General features: G+C 37.3%; 1 protein-coding gene across 2 annotated transcripts in view; it reads left to right on the forward strand.

Moving 5' to 3' along the window:
• The window catches only part of PTPRO (protein tyrosine phosphatase, receptor type, O), a 278,428-nt gene that overhangs the window by 160,516 nt on the left and 102,506 nt on the right, over positions 1 to 15,406 (forward strand). For both annotated transcript variants that reach the window (XM_011954422.1, XM_011954430.1), the window contains exons 3-4: positions 11,317 to 11,475; positions 13,819 to 13,971. In XM_011954422.1, the coding sequence (XP_011809812.1) occupies positions 11,317 to 11,475; positions 13,819 to 13,971 (312 nt within the window). The remainder of the gene's footprint in view (positions 1 to 11,316; positions 11,476 to 13,818; positions 13,972 to 15,406) is intronic.

Below are 15,406 nucleotides of genomic sequence, written 5' to 3' on the forward strand. Positions count from 1 at the left end.
GTGTCTTCTTGATAAACTGATCCTTTTGACTATATGTAATGTCCCTCTATATTCCAAGCAATATGCCTTGTGTTAATTTCCCTTTTGTCTGATATTAAAGTAGCCATTTAGTTTTCTTTTTTAGGTGTTTGTGTGGCATACTTAATCCATCCTTTTGCTTTCAGCCTACTTTTGTCTTTACATGTAAAATGGTTTCCTGTAGACAGCACAGAGTTGAGTCTTGCTTTTTTTTCCAATCTAAAAATCTCTGTCTTTTAACTGGAGTACTTAGGGCAGCACTATCCAATAAAAAGAGAATGTTAACCTCATATGTAATAGTAGATCTTCTGGTAGACATATTTAAATGCTTTTTAAAAAGGTGAAATTAATTTTAATAACATGGTTTACTTAATCCATTACATTCAAAATATTATTTCAACATATAATCAACATACAAATTTACCCATTTTTTTACTTTCAAACAGAAATTAAATTTAAATAAAAGTAAAGCTGCACTAGCCTAATTTTAATTGCTCAATAGCCATATGAAGCTAGTTACTACCAATTTAAATGTGTAGGTTTAGACAATATACATGTAATGTAATTATTAATATTTATTATTATAATATAATACAATTATTTCTATGGTTGAATTTGAATTTACCATATTGCTAGGCTGTTAGGTAGAATGAGCAGTGAGTCAATCTAGTCAATAGTTGAGCTGGGTTTGAGGTATTAGACACCTTCCGTTCATCACAGATTTCCAGTTCTTCCCATGGTAGGCTGCCAGGAGTGATAGGGGGTATTTCTCAGTGTTTCAATTCCACCCTCAGTATGCAGCAAGCCCTGAACACTGGCACCACAGAAGAGCTCCTCCAGCAATAGACTGCTCTTGTTTTTCTCTCATCGCTAACTTTTTGGCGGGGACAGAAGATGTTCTTGGTTCTCATGGTCCAGCCTCAGGCTTAGGCAGACCCTGTGACGTTCGACGGGACATTCTTGACATTTTTACCCCTCAAATTACACTGACACTGAAATTCGACATTAAATCTGTGGGTCAGAGAGTTTCCTGCCTCTTCTCCAGTGGTAACAGAACCACTGATACTCTACTTTGTATCAATGTAGGACTCTGGGCCCAAAAGAGTTTCTGCTCCTCTCCCAGGATCAGGCGTCTTTTGTTTCTATTCACCCTTCAAAAGAAGAGATCTTTTCCTGAGAACTGGAAGGGAAAGATTTTTCTGCCCCTCCACAATACATTAAGGTTTGTATTCAGGAAAGGTCCAGAGAAGTAAGTTTTCTTGTTGGCCTCTTAGTGGTTTCAATTATCATCTGCATGCCTGTCGCCTCCCACACCCATCCCCAACCCCCAGAAGGAGGCTCTCTCCAGTCCCCTATATTCATGAGACTGCCTCTGGTAGTCCTCATGAGCATGGGGTAGAGGCCCAAGGGGAAAGCGAGAGAGAGACAGTAGACTCTATTTGTGTCTGCGTCTCCCAGTTAGTCTAGACTAGTGGTGACCCAGAACTTCGGGATGATGGAAATGTTCTATATCCATATTGTCCAACATAGTAGCCACTAATTTTTAATTTTAATTAGTTTTAGTTCATTTAAAATTTTATTTAAATAGCTCCATGTAGCTAATAACTACCACATTGGACAGAGCAATTCTATGCATCCATTTAGACCATACTTAGCCTTTATGAATCCGTTAAAATTGGAGCGCTTTCTTCTTACCTGCTTCAATGTTGTATCCTCTTCCTGCTGTGCTTTGCCAAAAGGTGAAATAGTGTGTTGCCTCTCTCCAGAGGGGTTGTTCATGCCTTAGAATTCATATTACTTGATTGACTTGCTACCTTACCTCTCCTGTAACCTCAAGAATAGTTATGATTTCATGGATTACATGGCTTTTGCTTGTTGAGGTGGAGAAGAAGTGATATTGTCTTGGGGCTTTCTACATGTTAAGGGGAAGAAATCAAAACACGTATTGATTTCCAAAGAGTAAAATTAATTCATGATGGCCTATCAAATATTGTCTTGTACCCCACTGTTAAAGGCTCAATTACATTATCCCAAATTTAAGGAGCAATAATAAGTTTGGAATATAAGAAGTGGGGATTAGTGCACAAATATTTCTGTGACATTAGGTATGAGCTGGCATTTAGTGACATTTGGGTTTCAGCTTCTACCTTCATAAAAGAGGGAATTCAAGTACATGATGACTAAGATAACTTTTGAGCTCTGAAACTAACATTATCTGTCAGTTAATGATGTGTTTTTGCCATCTTTATTTTTCTAACTGAAAGCTTTTTAAACAAGTTTGGAAAACATTTGTAGTATCTGCTCACAGAGTTGACATATTTCTCTTGAGAATAAAAGAGTACCTTTGTAGCAGTCATTTATTGTGTGTTAGATGCTTGTCTTGATGAAATAAGTAATGACAAAGCAATTGGCCCCAGGGCAGTCCTTTGATATTTCGCTATAGTTGTTCTGAGTCTGTCACTCTTAGAGAAAGCTGAGAAACATGTCAAAGAATAAATTTGGCATAGCAGAGTCATTTGGCCAGTTCAAAAGAATTTCACAACCCTTAGGCTGTGACACCTCATTAATATTTAATTGATTGAGAACCTTCAGTATATTGCATGCACTTCAGAGGGAAGGGGTAGCTTCTCAGCAGGTAAAAGGATACCTGGAATCAGTTGCTTGGAAATTGAGGAAATGTCACATACACACAGCTGTGTCACGTGTCAGTGAAGTTCTACAGATAGTGGCTATACACATTAAAGAATACACAAGGAGACACTCTACAAATATAATATTCTATACAGACCTATTCTAAATAAAAATCATGAGTTTTTATTTTAGTTATCAGGTACATTCTCTGTGCCATGTCCTAGGTACTAAAGAAATAAAGATAGATAAAAACATTCATAATCAAAGATGTTATACTATAGTGGAAGAGACAAATAAAAACCATTACAAATAATACGATAACTGCTATTGTAACCAGAAAGGGGTCCCAATCCAGACCCCCAAGATAGGATTCTTGGATCTCAGGCAAGAAAGAATTCAGGGCGAGTGCATAGTTCAAAGCAAAAGCAAGTTCATTAAGAAAGTAAAGGAATGAAAGAATGGCTACTCCATAGGCAGAGCAGTCCCAAGGACTGCTGGTTGCCCATTTTTATGGTTATTTCTTGATTACATGCTAAACAAAGGGGTGGATTATTCATGAGTTTTCCCAAAAGGGTGGACAATTCCCAGAACTGAGGGTTCCTGCCCCTTTTAGACCATATAGAGTAACTTCCTGACATCGCCATGGCATTTGTAAACTGTCATGGCACTGGTGGGTGTTTCTTAGCATGTTAATGTATTATAATTAGCGAACAATGAGCCAGTGAGGACAACCAGAGGTCACTCTCATCGCCATCTTGGTTTTGGTGGGGTTTGGCCAGCTTCTTTACTGCAACCTGTTTTATCACTAAGGTCCACTCCAGTAGGTCTCAGCCTTATTTTACCCAGTCCCTATTCAAGATGGGGTTCCCATGGTTCAAATGCCTCTGACACTGAAAGAATTATGTGAAAGAGATTGCCTTGCCTTCCTAGGGAGCACTGGGAAGGCAGCACAGAAGACAAAATCATTAAAAAATGAAGGAAAATTTCCCAAAAGAATAAAGAGTAGAAAGTGTTACAGAGTCAAATGGAATCATATATGCAAATAATGGAGGCATACATAGCATGGCACACTTGGTACTGCAAGAAGTTAAGATGGCAAATGTTAGCTGTTCCAGAAAATAACAAGAAAAGTGGCTAGAAATGTTGAAGAATTTTAAGTACCTTGCAAAGGAATTTAGACTTTAACCTATAAGTGATGAGGGAGAAATTACATAACAGGATTTGAATGGGGAAAGTGCTCTTGTAGCAGAGCTGCAAGCCAAGAGATCCTGAATCCTGCATTGGAATTGAAAAATTATCAAGCGAGTAAAGCAAGTATTTGGGGTAGTCGTTCAACCATATGTATAGCCTTGGGCAGATGATTACTTTCTCTAAATCTTAGTTTTCAAATCTATAATTCATTCTAGGGGTTAGCAAACTTTTTCTATGAAGTCTTAGATAATAAGTGTGTTATGCTTTAAGAGCCATACAGTCTATATTGCAACTACACAACTCTGCTGTTGCAATCAACAGCAGCCACACACGATACATAAACAAATGATCATGACTATGTTATAACTAAACTTTATTTAGAGACACCAACATTTGATTTTTTATATAATTTTCATGTGCCATGAGATACTATTCTTCTTTTGTTTAGGTCTAACATCTAAAAATGTAAAAGCCTTTCTTAGCTTAAAAGTCAAACAAAGGCCGGGCATGGTGGTTCACGCCTGTAATCCCAGCACTTTGGGAGGCCGAGACGGGCAGATCACGAGGTCAGGAGATTGGGACCATCCTGGCGAACACGGTGAAACCCCGTCTCTACTAAAAATACAAAAAACTAGCCGGGCGAGGTGGCGGGCGCCTGTAGTCCCAGCTACTCAGGAGGCTGAGGCAGGAGAATGGCGTGAACCTGGGAGGCGGAGCTTGCAGGGAGCTGAGATCCAGCCACTGCACTCCAGCCTGGGCGACAGAGTGAGACTCCGTCTAAAAAAAAAAAAAAAAAAGGCAAACAAAAACAGGTGGCAGAAGATTTGGCTTTGTGGACTGTAGTTTGCTCACTTGATCTGTCATATCATTATAACATGTAATATTGGGATAATCAGAGTACCTATTTGGTGGGGGGCATTATAAAATAATACAAAGGAAGCTCCTTAACAAAGCATGCAGTACAGGATCAATCAATAGAATATGTATCAATGGCACTAAATAGAAAGTTATTTGAGGTGTCAGAAGTGAAGGAGATTGAGACACATTGGGCAGGGAAATATCAGTGAGATGGAGGTGACTGGGTTAGGACAAAGATTCTTACTAAAGTGAGAATATCAAGTAGCCTACAGACATTGAAATTTTGAGCAGAAATGAATAAGAAAATTAAGGTGAGAATGGAGGCAGGGAGAATAATTTAGAAAGTTGTTGAAATGCTCGAGGAAAGAAATGATGAAGACTTGAACTAAGGTACTGAGTGTGATGGTCACCACCTAGCTTGGACCATGGGCAGCTGCTGCTGCCAGACCTACCTCACTGGTACGCTTCGATGTAGCTGAGGTGCCAGGTCAGGTCTCAAATCATCATCTAAACACCAAACAGTAGCTCTGGCCTCAGTCCGGTCCCTTTTCCCTGTGCCTGCCGTCAGAAGTGAGGGTATAATCCCAGATCCTCCCTCTCAAGAGAACTTGGCCGGAAGAGACACATTCTTCAGTTGGTCACATCAGAGGTTACTGAACATGAACACAATTGCTTCTTTAGTTTTCATTCTTTAGTCCGGCTAAACAGAGCAATCTCAGAAAGGAGCAATTCTTAGCAGTTAGCATTTAATAAGTAATACAGAGCTACTTTTGTTTTCTTTAAACAGTATGTGCTCCACATTTGCTTTTATTTCTTTGTCTCTTCTCTGAGATAGTCACATCCAGAACTTTTGAAACTTTCCTATTCAAGATCTCTCTTGAATGATTCAGAGATAATTCGGGGGCATAAAATATTGTTCAGTTTGAACATGAGTTTTCATTATATGAGACACCTAATGAGGGAAAAAATAATCATACTAAATGTCATTTTTTATTAAAGAGAAAACTAGGAACTTAGGCTAGGATTTCTTGTCAAAATAATGCAGTCCATTCTTCTTGTCATCCACTTTTTGCTCCTACCACAAAGCAAAAAGAAAAGCAGAAGCACATTTCCAGACCCAAAACCACAATAGTTCTCTAAGAACCAGAAACAAAATAAAAACTCAAAGTGGGGAAATGGGCTGAAGCAATGGGCCCTCTGTGCTCTGGGTCTGGCAAAGACACTATTGAGTCTGGACCCCAGTATAGTCAGAAGGACTGAAATGCTCCATGCTAGACAGGGCACAGTGCCAGGCTCTCTGCTTATAGCAAAGATTCTTCCTGTTTGACAAACAAAAAAAATACATATATAAAGACCGGAGGATGCAGGGGACACATAGGCATCTTACTACCAAGGTCCAAGGCTAGTTACTCTCTCACTCAGTGAATGAATCTATAGTGATAACCACTATATCATCCACAATATTAAGAATGGCAAAATAATGTCATGTGTCTTGTTGTAGACCGGGTGCTTTGGTGGGCGGACAGGATGCAATGGCTTAATTGTTTTAAAAGCAAGGCATAATAAGAGAGAAATGGGGAGATGAAAAAGCATCAAATGAGCCCAGAGCCTGTGTCTCAAAACACATGAAAAACTTATGCTAAAAAAGATAGATATCAAAACAGCTATAACTGTTCAGATTGTATTTTAAATAGCAATTTAACAAAAATGTAATTATGTTTATAATGTTCAAGGACATAAATGTAAGAACTGCCTCCAGTTTTTGAAACCAGCGAATTAGTGAAAAAAAAATTGGCAAAAACAGTGCAGTGCTGTGCCTACAGTTCCACCTACTCAGGAGGTTGAGGCAGGAGGATCCCTTGATTCCAGCAGTTCAAATCAAGGCTGGACAACATGATGAGACCCTATCTCAAAAAAAATGTGCAGAAATAAAAACATATAGAATAAACATGAATAAATTAAAACTTTTATAAATGAAAACATAATCATTTAAATTAATTTAAAATTTTTCATCAAACAAGGTAAAATTAATTTGATTGATTAAAGTTAAAGTTTACTAATTGAAAAGCTTCAGTAGATAGGACAAATTCTATACTGATAACAGTTACAAAGAACTAGTAAATTGGAGGATAATACCATGCAATTTGCCCCATAATATAGCACAGTGAGGCAATTCACAGGCATGGAAGTGGGAAAGGCTCTAAGAAGGTTTAAGGATTCATGAAAAAGAAGGAGGGAATGGTGGGCACAATATTTGGAGAGATTATTATGAGAATTTCCAAGACTTGAAGAATGACATGAATTCACAGACTGACAGAGCATTCCAACTAAGTACCTAATAGAGTAATTCAAAACTAAAACCATGCCTAAATATATAATGCTATATTATTGCTATTATGTATCATCAGATTATTAAGGCTAAATGAAAATAAATAAATAAGCTTGAAAGATGCAAGAGGAAAAAAGCAAAGTATCTACAAAGGAATGACTCTTCTACTGACAGAAGTCTTCCCTTCTGCAATAACTGGTGAAAGAAAACAAAAAAACAACATTGTCAAAGTACTGATGAAAATACCTGTCTACCTAGAATTTTATGCCCAGATACATCAAGAATAAACCACATTAAGAATAAAGATAAAATAAAGAAATTTTCTAATATACAAAGCCTAGAGAACTTAACACCCATAGCTCTGAGTTAAAGAACTGTTAATACACAGATTTCAGCAAGAAAAAAGGTGAATCCAGAAGGAAAGTCCAGAACACAATTAAAAAAAATGACAATGGGAATATGGTGTATGACAAAGATTGTGTTACAAATTAGCAGGAGCAGATGGAAAAAGAACCCCAAAACAGGCAAAAGAATTTAACAATTCTAAGAAAAGGAAAGCTGACTGACCAAAAAACATAAGAAAAAATAATTCATCTCCATGAGCAGGAAATTAAAACAAAGAGACAAAATTTCACACACCTCAGAGTGGCAAAAATTAAAAAGACTGGTATCAGCGAATGTTGGAAGATAATATGGAGAAAGAGGAACTATCATACACTGCTAATAGATATGTAAATTGCCCTAATCTAGTTAGAAAACTTTCTAAGAATATCTGATACAGATGATGTGTAGACCCTACTATTCAGGATTTGCCACCTAAAGCGACATGCTACAAACATTTATTGCAGCATTATTTGTAAGAGTGAATGATTGAAAGCAATTACTCTACTAAAATAATAACAGGTATATTGTGTGGGTTGTATAGCAAAATGGACACGAAAATGAAATTTTTTTATATTCTTGTATCAAGAGTGATAAATCTTAAAACAATGTTAGGCAATAAAAACAAGCTGCAGGATAGTTATGATAATTTACATAATAATTTAAAACATGAAACAATGTTGGATGCTTACAAATATATGTTTTAAAAACATGCATGAGAAGATAAATACCAGATTCAGAGCAATAATTCCTTCTGGTCATGGTGGGAAAAGAATGGGGTTTGGGTAAGTTACATGAGGGAATTTCAACTACATTTTCTAAGACTTTATTTATTTGAAAAATTAAAACATCTGTGGACAAGAGAGTCATGAACAAAGATATTAAATGATTCACCTTGTCCAACAACTCCATTTCTCTGTCCAGTCCAGGCTGGTCCTAAGAAAAGAAAGGGAAGTACAATGGAGTGACTGACAGGGTGAGGACTATTGACTTAGATTAGGATTTAACCTTGTCATCACTGAAATGCCTGTTAGTAACTATAGCACTGGTTTATACCACAACACCTAATTTCTAAAAAGAAAGATGATGAGAGAAGTCACTGGCGAGAATGTAAAATATTTTTATTCTATACATTTGAGTTCTTCTAAAAACAGTAGTTCTTGGATTGAATACTCCTCAGTAATGCTTAGACATCAACAGGATTTTCAGCTGACCTGGGTCATTTACACTGAAGCTGAGGGAAACATATAAAACAAACATATAAACAGGCATTTTAAGACATTCTCTTAAAGTTTAAGTAGCTTGTTGCAGAAAAAAAAAATTGGAAAATAAAATATCTGTTCTCTAATCCTCCTGTCTGTCTTGAATTTCAAAGTTTGACCGTGGCTTTGATGTGCAGACTTCACGCCTCAGGGCATGAAAGATTAAGTGCCCTTCTAACTTCTCTTTTCAGTAGAAGAAACCCTGATGAGGATGTGAAACAGGACTGCAACAGTGGAGGAGTTACTGCTCCATGGCTGCTTTTTCTGTTTCCTTTCATTTTAGTTCTCTCAGGGCCAGAGTCAATAGCTGGATCTGGTAGACTCCATGGGAGTAAATTAGGCTGGGTCGAAAGAAAGAACTTGAAGCAGTTCAAAACTTCTTTGGGAGTTTTGAACTCAAAACAGAGTCTTCGAGGGCTGGTTGATTGGTTGGTTGGTTGGTTGGTTGACATGGTACATAAGTGAGTACATGAGTTCATTCTGAAATGTTACCCGCATGTAGGAAGACTAGGGATGAGGCAAAGATAAAATTCAAACCTTTTAACCAGAGACTATAGCACATAGTCTACAGTGACATGATCATAAAATACACTGGAGTCTGAAGGTCTTCCTAACATTTTTGTAGATGTTGGCTTGGTTTTTCCGAAAATTTCAGGAAAAATCAAAGCATTAACATGTAGCTTCAATTATTTCTGGGTTTCTTAAAGTCAAAAGCAAAGATAGATTAAGAAGACCCTGAGCAACAAAATAAAATATAACCTGCTACAGATTGAGACATACTAGATACTCAATAGTTATTTATTGAAAGAACTAAGTCAAATTTGGAGTTCTCATGTTATTGAAATCGAAATTTTTTGAATGTAAATTTAAACTAAGGACATTTCTTTAGGTCAGGCTATAGATGATGTCCAAGAATCCCCTCAATTCTGAAATTGTGAATCAAAAAAATTTTTTCTGTCAATCTAAAATTGTCAAAAGGGTCAGCATCTCATTTAAAGAGAGTTTTTTCAAGCACAAAGTGTGAGGCTAGACCACCTGGAAACACCACCTCCAAAAGCATTCAGTCAGTGCTCTGAAGTAGTGCAATTGGGATCTCATTTCTTATAGGCAGAGACAGAGAAGTTTTTATCAGGATTACAAAAAATTATTCATACAAGGTTGACACCTAGTTAACGGAAATTTCATTGGTTATAAGCAGTGTTTCTTTTGGGGAAGGGTACATTTAACATTTTTTTTACACAAAGTGTGATAGTTATGTATAGGTTTTCTGTCATCTGGCCTAAGCAAAGCAGGACAACAAAGGGGGAGAGTTAATCTACAACAGGGGTCATTAATTAAGAAGGCAGGAGATTTTTGTCCCTGACATTATTTAATTCCTTCTAGTCATTGTACAGAACAAGAAAAATAAAATGAGTTAATCTGTAATTTGAGAACAGAAGTTATAACTATATGTGACTCAGATCACAGTTACATCTTTCGCATGCTTAAGGTGATTTTTGGGGTTCCAACAGCTTTTAAATTTTATTTATCTTCATATTTTTTTCTTTCTTTTTTTTTTTTTTTTTTTGAGATTTCACTATTGTTCCCTGGGCTAGGGTGCAATGGCACTATCTCTGCTCACTGCAACCTCTGCCTCCCAGGTTCAAGTGATTCTCCTGCCTCAGCCTCCCAAGTAGCTGGGATTACAGGCGTGTGTCACCACGCTCAGCTAATTTTGTATTTTTAGTAGAGACGGGGTTTCTCCGTTTGGTCAGGCTGGTCTCAAACTCCCAACCTCAGGTAATCTACCCGCCTTGGCCTCCCAAAATGCTGGAATTACAGGTGACCCCAAAAGAAATTATTTAACATATCTTCTTAATAAAATGCATACAAGTCAAATCTGTTTAATAGCTTCTTCAGAAAGGTGCAAAATGCATTATTTACAAGAAATTTGCAGGACAGTGGGAGGGGGAGGAAATACAGACATATATAGATAATGGATATTTAAAAATGAGTATTTTTAAAGTTTTCCAGTGAATAAACTACTCAAGCAAAATAGAAATGTTTTATTTAAACTTCTATAGAAAAAGTGGCTTGATAAACACCACAAAATATATTTTTTACAACATTGGACAGTTTAAAATTTTATACCTCATATGGAAAAATAAGTGCTATGCTCACACGAAGAAATAAATGATCATATAACTATCATTGGTCTGAGCCAAAATTTATTTTCTGTTACCGGTCTGTTACTAATATCAAATTTCCTTCGCATGAGAAAAAGAAAAATAAACTGGGAATCTGAAGATACAGACTGTCATGTACTTGTTAAATTACCTTGGACAAGTAATTTAGTCTGTGAGTCATCATTCTATTTATCAGTGGGAAGGATATATTAATATTTGCTCTTCCTAGATATCAGGACTGTTGCAAAAGGAAAAATAAATGTAAAAGTTTTTCAAAAATCAGAAAGCACTATATAAAATGTACTTTATTAATTACTGCTAAGAACATTCAATTCATGGGTACTGAGGAGTATAGTGCCCACAGACAGTGAAAATATGTGTGAATTTCTGGTAGGTGTAATCCTTGGTTCATTCAAGTATTGATATCGGTCTTTCTCTCTCCTCTTTCTTTTCCCTTTCTCCATTTGCTTCACTTCTGTAGAACCTCTACCTGTAACCAGTGTTTCCATATATGACTATAAACCTTCTCCTGAAACAGGAGTCCTGTTTGAAATTCATTACCCAGAAAAATATAACGTTTTCACAAGAGTGAACATTAGCTACTGGGAAGGTAAAGACTTCCGGACAATGCTATATAAAGGTAAGCAGCAAAAGGAAGGCTGAATCAATGATGACCCTCACTTTTTACACAGCTTTTCCCAAATGATGTTCTCTCTTACTGCAAAGAGGTTTTATAATTCACAATTTGACCTATAAATGAGCCATTAAAAATAATTATTGACTTATGAAAATCATGCTATGAGGAAACCTAGAACATCTGGTTCATTTCTTGAGAGTCATGTGTCATGTGTACAGCATGAGAAACACTCAAATTATTATCACTTACATGTTCCTCTTCCCTAAGGCAGCATGCCTGGTGCAGGAAATAAATTCAGACTTAAGTTTAGAAGCACAAGTAACCATTTCCTTCTGGGTATGATAGATGGGCATTTCTGGGACTGGGAAGCCAGAGTGGTGCCTTTTGCAAAGTTTCACTTGGAGATGATCCAGCATCCTCAAATGCGATGCTGTATGACCAGCTAAATGAATACATTAACATACAAAAATTAGTTTTGCTTTTTTATTCACTTGCTGGGAACCTTGTGGGGAAGGGAGAGAAAAGAGCCCAGGAGAAGTAATACTTGAAATTAGTCAAAGGAACAAAATCAACTTCTCTGGGTAGAAGGGGCTGGAGGGAGAGGGAAGAGAGGGCATTCAGTTTCATTTGGGAGTGAATCCTAGTGAAGGAACTTGAATACTCTCAGGACACATCGGGTGGGGGTGGGAGGTAGGTAATGCTACCAGAGTTGGCTAACTATAGCTGGAAACATGTATTGGTGGGAAGAGAAAGAGTATTGAAGCACACAGAGCATGACATCCAGAAAAATGTCACTTTGACTTGCTGCTTTTACACACTCATTTCTTCCATGGATTTATTTTTTCTGCGACACTATTTAAAATATAAGCAGTGGGGCTGGGAGTGGTGGCTTACGTCTGTAATTTCAGCACTTTGGGAGGCCGAGGTGGGCAGATCACTTGAGTTCAGGAGTTCGAGACTAGCCTGGCCAACATGGTGAAACACTGTCTCTACTAAAACATACCAAAAAAACTAGCCGGGCATTGTGGCGGGCACCTGTAATTCCAGATACTCAGGAGGCTGAGACAGAAGAATTGCTTGAACCCGGGAGGCAGAGGTTGCCGTGAGCCAAGATCACACCACTGCACTCCAGCCTGGGCGACAGAGCAAGGCTCCATCTCAAAATGAGTGAATGAATGAATGAAATACACGCAGTGAATTTAGTTTTTTTAAACTTTGAAAAAATCAGGCTGGGCGCGGTGGCTCAAGCCTGTAATCCCAGCACTTTGGGAGGCCGAGACGGGCGGATCACGAGGTCAGGAGATCGAGACCATCCTGGCTATCACGGTGAAACCCCGTCTCTACTAAAAATACAAAAAAAAAAAACTAGCCGGGCGAGGTGGCGGGCGCCTGTAGTCCCAGCTACTTGGGAGGCTGAGGCAGGAGAATGGCATAAACCCCGGAGGCGGAGCTTGCAGTGAGCTGAGATCCGGCCACTGCACTCCAGTCCGGGCAACAGAGCGAGACTCCGCCTCAAAAAAAAAAAAAAAGAAAAGAAAAAATCAAAGAAGCATAAATTCCACAAATTATTATATTGTTTATTTACAATGAAAACAGATAATCTGCAAATTAATAAATGGAAAGTAGTTTATAGATCATATGCAAATGTATTTATGAATGATTAAAAAGCAATTACTGAAACTTTTGTTAATCACAAATTTTAAAATAATATAATCCCATTCTTAAGTCAATTACTTCTTATTACTTCTTCAATCTACTTTTAGATTTCAATTCAATAAGTGGTATTTTTAGTTTTTTCTCTCATTTGTTTTGAGTTGGATTGGAATTTTAGTTTATTGTTATTCTCTTTAAAGTTTTCTAAGTGGAGTCCAAACTTTTATTATTTGGGCAGGTTCTGTCTTCAAACTGGCAAATAAACCAGTTTTAAATTAGGCTAGTTTTTCTAAATGAAAACTTTTCTTGTAAAATTGCTTTTTTTCAGGTCATAAGGTGGCAAAATACCTTGAATTTTTATCTTAAAGTAAATGGCCATTGTAAACTTAACGTCTACAATTTCTTTATATTATCTCCTTCAATTAATACATACCCCAAAATTCCTATCATAAAAAGTTAACTCCAATTGTGTTCGATTTTCTTAGGAATTTTTTCAGAAAAAGCCCTTCAGGACTGAGTCTAAACATTCAACGTTTCGTCTCTAGCCTTCTACTAACTCTTTATTATTGACCATAACAGTAGTTGAAGGAAGTATTATGTTGTGAATGTTTAACCATAATTGTTTCAAACTTTCCAGAAGTGTGTGACATTTAGAAGACCATATTTTTCATGCAATTGATTTTCTCTTCACAGATTTCTTTAAGGGAAAAACAGTATTTAATCACTGGCTGCCGGGAATGTGTTACAGTAATATCACCTTTCAGCTGGTATCTGAGGCAACTTTTAATAAAAGTACCCTTGTTGAGTACAGTGGTGTCAGTCATGAACCTAAACAGCACAGAACTGGTAAGTCTCCTGAAGAATCAAATACAGTGAAAAAATAATTCAGTTATATTTTGCTGTATATTTATTTTTTATCCTAAGAAATATTCTGGTCCAGTGCAAAGAAAGAAAATGCATATGTTTAATAACCTAAAACAGATTTTATATCAATGTAAAAAGAACTGGGCAAAATATTCAATAAGAAAAATCTAAAATATGTCAATACAATCATAGATTTGCAATCTTTGAATAAAACCTACTATATTATTACCAAAGGTTATAATTAAGTAACTTACCCAGATCTAGTAGACATCAGTTATTACTGACAAGTGGCCCTATGGCAGAAAAAAGAGGGAAGACATTCTAGTACAGTTTATCAGATTATTAAAGGAAAATATTGAAATTCAAATGTATCTCAAACTTGAAGTGCTTAATTTTAGTAACACCACTAATATAAAGCACTATTGTAGGATGGATGGATAGATGCATGGATGGATGGATGGATGGATGGATGGATGGATAGATGGATGTATGGATGGAAGAATGAATGGGTAAAATAAGCATATATCTACTAAGTACCCATCACCAATATAAGCAACATCGCATGTGCCTAATGTGCCTGAGTACTCAATAGGAAAGCAAGAGAGGCCATTCTGATGAGCATCAGGAAAGGATTATGATAGATTACTTCTAAGGTCTTGACAATTTGAAATTCTAAGATATCATGATTCTTATTCATTAGTCTAAGACCAGGAAACTATTTCAGCTAAATCACTAACTCACGTAATGTCAACATTTAAGATTCTATTTATGTTTTTCATTATTCAATGTAAGTAGAAAAACATTAATTGAGCACCTTCTACCTGGAATTTGTTCTAAGTACTGAGACGTGAAGACAAAGACTGATGAGACAGGATCCTTGTCGTCAAAAAATGGTACTCGTAATACACAAATGGCACTAATAAAAGGCAGAATGAGATAAATATTATAAAAGAGGTACAAAGTTATTTAACAGCACAAAGGAGAGAGAAATTTTTATTAGAAGTTCATGGGGCCTAGCGGGGTGGCTCATGCCTGTAATCTCAGCACTTTTGGAGGCTGAGGCGGGTGGATCACCTGAGGTCAGGAGTTTGAGGCCAGCCTAGCCAATATGATGAAACCACATCTCTACTAAAAATACAAATACTAGCCGGTCTTGATAGCTGGTGCCTATAATTCCAGCTACTCGGGAGGCTGAGGCAGAAGAACCGCTTGAACCCAGGAGGCAGAGGTTGCAGTGAGTCGAGACCACGCCATTGCACTCTAGCCTGAGCAACAGACAGAGATTCTGAAACCCTGTCTCTACGAAAAAATACAAAAAAACTAGCCGGGCGTGGTGGCGGGCACCTGTGGTCCCAGCTACTCAGGAGGCTGAGGCAGGAGAATGGCGTAAACCCAGGAGGCGGAGCTTGCGGTGAGA

Source organism: Colobus angolensis, unplaced genomic scaffold (assembly GCF_000951035.1).
Source record: "Colobus angolensis palliatus isolate OR3802 unplaced genomic scaffold, Cang.pa_1.0 Scaffold11, whole genome shotgun sequence".
NCBI lineage: Eukaryota > Metazoa > Chordata > Mammalia > Primates > Cercopithecidae > Colobus > Colobus angolensis.